The sequence below is a fragment of the Manduca sexta genome, chromosome 12 (assembly GCF_014839805.1).
Source record: "Manduca sexta isolate Smith_Timp_Sample1 chromosome 12, JHU_Msex_v1.0, whole genome shotgun sequence".
NCBI classification, from domain to species: Eukaryota; Metazoa; Arthropoda; class Insecta; order Lepidoptera; family Sphingidae; genus Manduca; species Manduca sexta.
The window spans coordinates 6,523,809-6,535,870 of NC_051126.1; the positions used below are offsets into that span (position 1 = coordinate 6,523,809).

General features: G+C 35.7%; 1 protein-coding gene across 2 annotated transcripts in view; it reads left to right on the top strand.

The window, feature by feature from the left end:
* The window catches only part of LOC115440391 (sodium-independent sulfate anion transporter), a 50,582-nt gene that overhangs the window by 18,228 nt on the left and 20,292 nt on the right, over window positions 1–12,062 (top strand). For both annotated transcript variants that reach the window (XM_030164670.2, XM_030164669.2), the window contains exons 2-3: window positions 8,901–9,115; window positions 9,731–9,926. In XM_030164670.2, coding sequence (XP_030020530.1) covers window positions 8,915–9,115; window positions 9,731–9,926 — 397 coding nt within the window. In that variant the 5' untranslated portion in view covers window positions 8,901–8,914. The remainder of the gene's footprint in view (window positions 1–8,900; window positions 9,116–9,730; window positions 9,927–12,062) is intronic.

The window sequence follows — 12,062 nt, forward strand, 5'->3', positions numbered from 1 at the left end:
CGGGTTAAATATAAACCGGCTAAGGAAACATTATTCTTCCTAATATACAGACAAAATAGATCGGTGTTACCTCCTTGATTTTTAACATTATTGTATACCAAAGAAAAATCTTACAATACGATTCATATAACATTTTGCTACAAAGTACTTTCTCTCAAAAGAGGTCGCAAATTTCATTTTCTAGTCACTTGAATTCGAAACGGATAGGCATTAACGGCAATAGACATTCCACTGCGCAAATATGCCCTATTTATTTCGTCAAACAATCACATTCCGTTTATTGTTCTCGTTCAGAGAAATTTCGATATTCCTACATAGATTTTAGACAAAGATTTGTATGAATAAAAAGATTATAAATTAAACGCCTTCAAAAACTACTAAAAATAATCTCACATAACAGGTATATACAGTTACCAATTTTGGAGTCGGTGACTAATTAAAATGAAACAAAACTAGATATATAAATTTACATATACAAAGGAATAACCGGCTAGGCGAAAAAAAAAAGTTTGTTTACTAAAGCTACTACAACGTTGGTATATTTCAATTACATAAACGGTGACGCAACTATTGAAACTAATACCAAGCAAAGAAAAGTGATTATTTGCAAAAGGATTTACGCAACTGCATTTGTTATCGCACGATACATTTTTGGTAAGCGCCCCTATTTAAATATGTGGCACACTCTCTTAATTTTTCGTATACATACAGCTTACCTTTAGTAGTGAGTGAGAGTAAACGGTGTGTTAATTGACTAACTTTAAGTCAGCTATAAAAATGTGCGTTTGGTTTACATAAAATGTTTTTGTTTTCTTTTCGAATCAGAAACTATGAATATATTTCATTTGAAGATATTTAATGATATTTTTATAATATAGGTAGTCCGAAATATCCTTGCAAAGTTATTTTAAACTTAGTTTTTCATCTACTCAATAATTAAAACTAGTAGTCGTCCAATAGTTGACATTCAACCGTTAAAATATTTGTGCCAATACTACACATAAATTTTATTTTTCTGCACTTCCCTACACGAACTTTAATTATGCCAAATCTCACACTTGTTCGAGCGCGCAATGTGCTTAAAAATGGGTAAATAGTTTTATCTTCCCATATTAATATATATTATCTCTTTATTTATTTATTTTATCTCTTGTTTTATATAGGCACTACATTAAAAAATGTATATTCATATCATTCATATAATAAGAAAGCTAACTGTATTATCCACCATAGAATACACATCACAAAGACAGTAGTGAGATACTATCGACTGTGGTTTACACTCCACTAGAGCATTCGTCACGTGCCGACGTCGGTGACTGATAGCTAGGCAGACGCAAGGGTCGACGGATTGATCTAGGAATTACGTGGTTATCTTCCAAAATGATAGATGGCCGCCTCGGGATGGTGGATTATTGCCCAGCAGAAACCCCGATAGGCGTTTAGTGCGCGATAGTTGATTCGAACAGCTATTCCGTACCGTCGTTGTGGTCAGTAACTGTGGTAATATTTTCTCTTTTTGTCCTTATCTATGTCTCAGTCAACTTTTATGGATAGCTTGATCAATTTCGTCCGTGAAACTTGAAGCGTAAGGACAAAGTGTATGTATGCTGTTTAAGAAATATGAGCGTGTGTTTGAATGTAGTAGTTTTTCTATGAAGTTGTTGCTTATTTATTTAAGATCTATAATGATCGGATATTTAATATTGAGGAAAATAATGAGCTGCGTGTTTTGGAAAATCTTTGCTATTCCAGTTGTTAATAGGCTCATACACATTATATACATAGTCATTTCTTTTAAACCTTCTGATCTTAACTATAACTATACTAACTGCTTATAATAAAACAGCAGAATACGGCGTGTCTGTACATTGGAAGGAAGTAATAAAAAAGGGGATGACAAAGAAAGAGTAATAGAACATAAATAAGCAATTTTTAGTTTTCTCCCTGTTTTTCAATTGGTTTGTTAGTGCACATCTGAAACTTCTGAACGGATTTTCATGCAGTTTCACAGGTGGACAGCGTATGACAGGGATCAGAATATAAAGTTAGTTTCATCGAAATCGGATTTTGGAAAAAGTAATCATTTTATGATATTTACAATTTACTTTAAAACTTTTCAAACTCAGACCTAAATCCACGTTAACAAAGTTGCGGGCACAACTTACTAGTTGTGCAATAAACAGTAATTTGTATGATTTTTATCTAAACGCTTGAAATTATGAATATACCTAGTCTTGCCATAAATATTGTAATAAAGAAAAAAGAAAATTGTTAACTGCAAATAACATTTATTACTTTTACAGTGTGTCAGTTTAATACATAAATATAAAACAATTAAAAATATAAAAAGCTTATTCGAAGTGGTCTCCATTGGCTGCAATACAGTCCTTTAAACGATGAGGCCAGTTATCAATAGAAGCACGCACTCTTTCCATGGGAAAATTCTTCACTGCCAATCGTATAGATTGTTTTAGGGACTCCAAATTATCATGGCGTTTAGAGCAAGCTGTACTCTCTAAAACTGACCACAAATCATAATCCAGCGGATTAAGATCGGGACTAGACGACGGCCAGTCTTCAGCTCTGATGAAGTCCGAAACGTTCGATTCCAACCAAGACTGCGTGGACCGAGCTTTATGACCCGGCGCCGAGTCTTGCTGGAAGGACCATACTTGGTTATTGAACATGGTGATGTTAAGGGGCTTAACTACCTTCTCAAGAATGGTATCTTGATACACTTGTGCCGATGTTTTGATACCTTTTTCACAAAAATATGGCTCAGTCACTCCTTCATAGCTAACACCCCACCAAACCATCACTGAAGTCGGATAATGTCCACGTTGCACTCTGTCGACTAATTGGGAAGCTTCCTTAGAGCTTTGAGCATAAATACGGTCATTTTGTTTGTTAAAATGTTGCTCAATTGTAAAAATTTTCTCATCCGTAAACAAAATTTTTCTGTGACCTCCCTTTGCGTACCGCTTCAGTAGTTGTTTCGATTTTACCACCCTATTCTTCTTTAAATTATCAGTTAAGAAATGGCCAGTGCGTCTCTTATAGGCTGCAAGTCCTAAGTCATCTTTTAAAATACGCGACATGGTTCTAGGTGCTATCTTCATTTCCCGAGATAAAATCTTTTGCTTTCGGACAGGATTTCTTCGAATTCTTTCCCTTACTGCTTTGACCACCTTTTTCGTACGAACACTACGTGGACGGCCAGATCTTTTTCTGTCACAAACAGAGGAGGTCTCATTGTACCTATTAATAGCCCGGTACACAAACATTTTACTAATACCAAGTGTATGGAGAGTTTTAAAAATTGCATTTGGCTCCATACCTACTTTGTGTAATGCTATCACAGCGATTCGGTTCTCTTTATCACCCCACACCATTTTAATATCGCAAAATATTTTACAATGTATTGGCGCCAAAATGAGAAAACACAATGAACAATCGTATAAAAATGACAGATTCGAAATTCAAATGTAATATTTTTTTATAATTAAGTGTAACAGTATTTATGGCCAGACTAAGTATACCTATTATTTTGTATCGTGACCCACGGTCAATTTTTACGACACTACTATCTGAAACAATATGATTAATAAGTACCTACTACTTAATCATCAATAATATGTATTACGAAAATGTTGAAACTCTATCGTAAGCACGGTTTCACACGAGTAGCCAAAAAAAAATACGAAAAAAATATCTCCTATCGAGAAATTAATACGACCACCACGAACTCAACAACACTCGATAAGAAAAAAACTAATTAAAATGACACAATTTTATTATATTATGGCAACTTTTTCTAAAATTGACCTCTGTATCACCAACAACACGTGATTATCTAGAAAAGGCCTATGTCTTATAATACTAACTAGAAAACTACTAACGTATGTCGGATGGTACAAAAATAAATTGCGTCATATTACCCCACGTGGTTTATTATCTATAAATTAGACACCAGTTGACCTTTTATTTGCGAGAATTTGAACTGTGTTAAAAGTTTAATTACCTAAATGATTATGTGGGCCACGTGGTTTTTTATGTGTATTCTAGGTATTTGACCTTATATTTTCAAGAATTTGAACTGTGATAAGAAAGTAGTTACCTAAATGATTATTGAATGAACACGCCACCTAGCTTATGTTTATAATTTTTTTTATAACCGGAATGATTATTGAATAACATGTTGCCAATTGATTATATTATCGCGTATTTTTTGCATCCGTTTAAAGGTTAACTATGATCAAGCAGGGATATTAATTCAATAATCTTGATCGCTTTAGTGATTGTCGTAAACAATACGGCGTATTATATGCACGAAATATCGTACCTTTTCATAATAATGTACCCGGAAATTGCATTACAAGGCCATACGTTTAAATTTATTGCAATCTATTCAAATCTACGTTCAAAAAGTTTTTATTAGTTTATAATATAAGGAAACTGTGTCTATTAAATGATGTATAAATTTATTAGTTTGTCTCGCTTGATATGTTTAATAAATGGTGTTTATAGTATAAATTATAAAATTGATTATCACCTTTGATTGCTGTTCTTACTTAGTTGCAGTTAATAAGTGCTTTATGTTTTTAAAATGGTAGCATTTATTTAATGTATAGATTATCTATAGCCTTCGTTATTGTATAATTTAGTAAACCGGTATTAGCTTTGTAGACATTTACATGCGTAAATGCACATGTCACTATTAACGTGCATATCAATACGTAAAAAATATTTTTTATTCCCTTTTTAAGCATACCTGCGCACACGCAGAAGTGAGAGATTTTGAATGATTAAAGTTCATATGTAGGACTACAGAAATATAAAATTGATGTATAATATTTGTTACAAATATACTACATTCGACGGTCGAATATTTACCGCTGGACGACTACTAGTTAGTTTAAGATCATCAATTTACATTCGTCACAATTCACGTTACATTTATGAAATAAAAATAAATAAAACAACATTTTAAATACATGGTGACTACTATAATGCACGCAATATATTAAAAAAAAAACGTTTTTAAATTAATATTTTATAGTAATCTTAGTTGTAATTATTAACAGAAATATTGTTAAAAAAAATCGAGATTAGAAAATGTAGCACTCTGTAATTGAGAGCACATGTTTGGCTCAGTGGTGAAGGATCCATATAACCCGATTCCCATCGGTTTCCCTTTATTTAGTATTTCTGTATTCTAATTAATATCAACAGAACAATTTGCAGACCGCATTTAGTGCAGAGGCGATAGCCTAGTTGGGTGTGGAACGGACTGCCAAGACGAATGTCCGCAGGTTCAAATCCCAAGGGCACACACCTCTGACTTATCTAAAATCATGTGTGTATTCTTTGTGAATTTATCGTTCGCTTTAACGGTGAAGGAAAACATCGTGAGGAAACCTGCACATCTGTTAAGTTCTCTATAGGAATTTCGAAGGTGTGTGAAGTCTACCAATCCGCACTAGGCCAGCGTGGTGGACTAAGGCCTAATCCCTCTCAGTAGTACCTCTACTACTGAGAGGGATTAGGCCTGGCCTTCTCAGGTCCGTGCTCAGCAGTGGGCAAGTATATAATACAGGGCTGATATTATTATATTATTACTATTATTTATGCAATTTAGTACCTATATGTTGCGTCGGGTTCCCTTTTAGTAATTTTCACCTTTCGCCATCTGTTTGGTTAAATAGACGCGACTTGACATCACAAAAATCTATGGGTGATCTACTTACTAAAAATAGTTCGTTACAAAATTAGACGTTACGCTAATTGCTACTGTTTTTCAATACGCACAATTTGTGAGTTGTTACTCATGACATACATAGAAGTAATACTAGCATCGACTCACGACTACACTTTCGTGAAATTGTCCAAGTTTTTTGGGGATATAATTAGCCTTTATTCTCGACTAGCTTTGCTCGCGGCTTCGCCCACATGAAGGAGTTTCCCGGGATATTTTTTTTTTCTGACTTACTTGATATGTATCGTTATATTATGACCAAATTACACAAAATTATTTTAAATTGTAGCCTATGTGTTATCCTGATGTATAACCAATATAACTGGAACGTTTCATCCAAATCCGTTCAGTAGTTTTTTCGTGAAAGTGGAACAAACATACATCTATCCTCACACACTTTCGCATTTATAATATTAGTAGGATTTAGCCAATCTGTGTCAATCCATTTAGCGCTTAATAAATAATGAGTAGTGTGCTAATACTCAAACATTATTGCAGATTTTCACATTGCCTGAAACATTAGTATAATAGCTGGTTTTCATGTGGTGTGGTGTTTCTAGTGGCCTTCACGCTTCAAGTATCATGAAAACCGTTCATGTCCGATGTCAATTATATTATTACACGCATGACGTGTTATAAAAAAAGTCCCAGTGGTTATTGGATGAATTGAAAATTAAAGATTCAGTTCTCTATCACATTACTAGAATTGATCTCTGAAGAAAATATAAAAATATCCTGTGTTCTTTCCTGGGGTTTTACTTACTCTGTGACTGCCTTGGTCGCGTAGTTGTAATTGTACACGGTACGAGTACGACTACTGCGTTGAGGTCCTGGGTTCGACTCCCGGGTCGAGCCAAAATAATTGTGACTGCGTTTTTCCATCTGAAAACATTACTCAGTATTTGCAGTGTGATTCCCCCGTGCCTCGGAAAACACGGAAAGCCGTTGGCCCTGCGCCTGATCCCCCTCCGGTCATGGCGGATTGCCGTGCCACCGAACTATGAGAGTAAAGGAACAGAGGCTGCACCTGTGTATTGCGCATACACTTGTGCACTATAATATCTCCCGCGTACCTAGCTGATCTCCGTTGAGATTAGCCGCCATGGCCAAAATTAGGGCTAGGAGGATTCATTTTACTCTGTACCAAATACTACAAAATCTTTCTTGTGGACCATAAACTATGAAAACCTACCAGCCACGCAGTTTTATTCATTTATTAGTATTTCCAAATAATATTTTTGCGGTTGTCCTATGTAAATAAGAACGATTTGTTGGAGACCTCGAAACAGAGACGGACAACGGATTTTTCCGGCAAATACGGATATATGTATCCGCCACATGACTAATCGTCGATACAACATCCGAGTCGTTGAAATTTGTACGATAAGCTAGTCTATTATCTGTCTATAGCAATTCTTTTTCTTTCTTTATACGAATCTTTTGATAGCTCGGACTGCGATAAAAAGCAAGTTATTAACTTCTACCGCCCAATTTGACTATCGGTATATAAATGAGATGAAATAGATCAAACCTTACAATTAATGTAAGCCAATATTTATGAATCTGTCTATTGCTTTACGATATAAATTCAAAATGAAAAAAGCGAGGTAAGTGTCCCACATAGACAAGATTCGTAACCCTTGAATACTAACAAGATAAAATTTAAATACAAAAAATCACATCTCATCAGCTCACAGATAAACCAACGAAAAAATAATCCTTAATAACCACACACAAAACTGAGCGAAAAACTTACAATGTACAAGCACAAAGACAACGGTTAATGGAAATCTTCAATCTAATCTGGGCAAATAATTGGTCAGACGCACCTGGTTTGGGCAACAAAGCGTCCCTACGACATTGTTCGTTGAGGTTTATTAGCAACGTACGTAACATACCATCGCAAATTAACACGCCCGACCCCTGTATTATCTAGAATGACCAACACTCTCTGCTCGGACCGGGAACACTTTCCCTTAATAGGTAATTTTCTTCCAATACTTGGCACTTAAGAGATGAATTGACAGTAATTGATTTGTTTCTTCCCCGCCTCGAGACAGTGTCTTTGGGGCGTGGAACATGATTTTCTTGTTTCTTTGTGCTGTCATTTTGATTGTACTTTAGATTTATATTGTCAATTTTTCGTCCTTTTGCTTATTTGGAAGCCAATGAGCATTATAATTTTCCCACATAAATTGTAGTCAATAACATATTTCTCTTTCGACAACATAAAGCTTGCTTCATTGCAGTAATAAAGCGTGTATTGTATTTCAAATAATAAATAAAGGCATCGATTATTCTTCCCTTTAACATGTAAGAACTTGAAGCCTTTGTTTTTCGTTCGCAGTTTGGGGGGCGGACCTTTATTAGGAAATTGGAAGTGTGCGACACAAAGGGTCTTAAATTAAATCAACTACTCCAATATTCCTTGCCAAAGTCCTTTGTAGGCCTAGGGAAGGTGGAACGCCCCGGTTACTTATACCGCGATATTACCGTCCCTTACCGCCTACATCTACTAAGTATGGTCGGCCAGCACACAAATGGTGCATTAACCGAACAGTATGAATACGTAAGCGGTAAGAACACACGTACACTGTTTGTGCGGATACGTCTTTCTATTCTAAAACTTCAGCAGCGACCAATCCATGTTGTAAATGAACAACTAAACTTATTTTCAAATGCGCTTGTTCATATCTGTGTGAATATACGTTGTTCATAAACTTTATCGAAATAACAAATTGAACATTGTTACGAAAGTTTGTATCGATATTTATTGTTATATCATATTTTGTTTTGCTGAGTTGTTTAATACGTTTATTAGGTTCACATTGTTCACTGATTATTTCGTATTATTGTGTGTTAATATAAACATGTTATTATTTCGCCTGACATGGTAACTCACACCCGTTAATCTAACATTATATAAACCGATTTAATGGCATTGTTAATTTGTTTTATTTACGCAACATAAGTGTGGCAACCACTTTCACATAATGTCATTTTAATTAGGTGATTGCGAATTGCAATTTTATCATATTCTGACACCATTATGTATCCTGCTTGTATTTGTACACGGTGGTTATTTTGATTAATTATCGCTTAATAACAATGATCCCAATTAAATATATCGTTTTGTTCGCAGAAAAACCTGTCATTATGTCATCGCCGTCCAAGCATCGATCAAAGAGGCAAACAAAGTGCAAAAGGTTTATGCACAAAAGATTGCCAATCTCTAAATGGCTGCCAGAATATAATTCTGACAAGTTACTGGCGGATTTGATAGCTGGCATAACTGTGGGCTTGACAGTCATACCACAGGCATTGGCGTACGCCACGCTCGCCGGCCTGGAGCCACAGGTAACATTAAATAAACAAACATACTTTATGAGATAAATATGTCAATAAACTTGTTCAAGTAGTTTATGATAATTGTCAGTATTATTAGGCGTATAGACTCTTAATACTTTTTCTTGATAAACTATGCTCCGTTTTGATTGATGTTTTGGTCACACAAACCCAATGTGATTCGTAAACCATTAATAAATATACAATCTCAGCCGGAACGTTATATTTTATTGAGTGATGTTATGCGATGACCGATTTATCAATGAATCGATCAAAGGCGCACATTATTCAGACATGACAAATATTGAGCGTCAATTTGATATTTCCCAGTCGGAAAAGACATTCAAGAATTCAGCCGTTCAATCAAACTGGTCAATAGGCTTATTTTACTGTAACAATGTTACAAATTATGTCATTGATAAAAACATGAGCAGCTTCTAATGATTACTTTCTGAAACAGATACCTCTAGCATTCAGAACTAATTTAATAACCTCAAAAAAAAAAAAAAACAATGATGACTGAGTTTTACGAGTCTATACCAAAAATCTATATCACACGAATGTGATGAATGCGTTGATACACCACTCCGTTCCACCATAAAATTTTTACACGTAGTGTTTTTACAGTTCGGGTTATATTCCTCGTTTATGGGATGCTTCGTATACATAATATTTGGCTCGTGTAAGGACATAACTCTGGGCCCCACGGCTTTATTGGCCCTTATGACGTATCAGCAGATACAGGGAAGGAACACTGACTATGCGGTGCTTCTGTGTTTCCTGTCAGGCGTTGTCCAGTTAGTTATGGGCCTGTTGCATTTAGGTAAGAATTGTTTAATTTATTTATTTTCCATCTTCATCAAATATAACACAGTCTTTCCCCAAAGACTAAAGATTTCCTTCTCTGGTCACTTTAAAAAATATAAATAAATAATATCAGCCCAGTATTCTATACTGTCCCACTGTTGGGCACGCGCCTCCTCCACTACTGAGAAGGATTAGGCCTTAGTCCACCACGCTGGCCTAGTTCTTTGAAATTCCTATAAAGAACTTCTCAAATGTGCAGCTTTCCTCACGATGTTTTCCTTCACCGTTAAAGCGAACGATAATTCACAAAGAATACACACATGATTTTATAAAAGTCAGAGGTGTGTGCTCTTGGGTCTTGAACTTGCGGACATTCGTCTTGGCAGTCCATTCCACACCCAACTAGGTTATCGCCACTTTTACTTCACTTAGGTCACTTTAAAAATATTATATTTTTTATATTGTGCATCTAAACGTATGTTTTAATAATACAAACGTGTTTACATAACAATATTACGAACTCACATTGTAACTGATTGTGTAATGCCTTCTAAAATGCACATCTTGAACCTTTGTATGAAGACTTTATTGTTATCATCGACTGTTTATTGTTCTCAAGGTCAATAAAAAACTGTGTCAATAACATTTCTAGGACAAATATTAATATTCAACTGCAAGAAATTCTCAATTGTTTTGCAATTTTCTATGGCTTAATTAATAGTAGTTGAAGGCTTTTTATATCAAATTATTATTTTATAACACGAAGTGTGTTATATCATTAATCAAGATCAATCGTCATGCCAATGATATTTTCATTGAACACGGTAACCGTGATATAACTGTAAATAAGTGGTCGTCTTGATTATACTAACAACACATCTATAATAATCCATCAAATTCACGGACACGTTAACTATAATAATAGAAGTTCAAATCAAACACTAGAAGTATACGAAAATATACTTTAAAAGATATTTAAAACGGTAGTTAATACTTTGGCAATTAAATTGGCCACATAAGTAGACGTAATTCTAAATTCTAATGTAGAACCAAACTAAATCCAGTGCACACTATAATATTTGCAAAAGCACTAAGCTTGATTGAACGCAATATCGACAGCGCTCGGGAGCCAATTTAAGTGGCATATTGAATACCGTGTTAATATTAAAAGGGTTCGTGTCCATTCCTGATTTAGAACTTTGAACTTCGTCGATAAAGTTATAAAATAAAGAATTAATTGCAGCTGATTGATTAGGTACTTTTTCCGTTCTGATTAGTATCGGGGCTGGTGCAATATATATGTATATAGCTTAACACTTCTTAATACTTAGAAACCACGGACTTGTTTGGAATTTCTATCTTAAATATGGTACCGTTTCCATACAATCGGTATTAAATTTGTTTCTCGAAACTGTATAGACATCTTTATCAATATAATTGGGTGATCCAGCTTTTAATTTTAATTTATAATTATGTTGTTCATCTTTTGTTCAAGTTTTGTCTATGAATATTGCATAGCCAGCGAAGCAGTCCAAAGTTTGAGAAAATCCATAATTTAAATTTACTTTTATTATTCGGCATTAAATTATTATTCGGAGGTGGTATATATTTTTCACATCGCTCAAATTGTGCAAGCGTGATTCAGGATCGATCTCGCCATCTATCGTGATTGCTGTATGATTATCACTCCAGTTGTGTCACTGTATCGATCCTCTTGCAGTTCCAGCGATGTTGACAAGATGGCGGTATATGCACTAGCTGTCCCGCCACATCACTCCCCCCCGGAGACCGGAGGTCGAGTCTTCAGTCGAGTCTTCTTCGATGCTAAGCGTATAGCATGTCGGTGCCAGAGAGTAGATTGCACCAGTGCATCGGGATGTAGATGTCCCCAGTGAGTCGGGGTGAGATGCCCCAGTGAGTCGGGGTGAGATGCCCCAGTGAGTCGAGGTGAGATGCCCCAGTGAGTCGGGGTGAGATGCCCCAGTGAGTCGGTGTGAGATGCCCCCAGTGTGTCGGGGTGAGATACCCCAGTGAGTCGGGGTGAGATGCCCCCAGTGAGTCGGGGTGAGATGCCCCCAGTGAGTCGGGGTGAGATGCCCCAGTGAGTCGGGGTGAGATGCCCCAGTGAGTCGGGGTGAGATGCCCCAGTGAG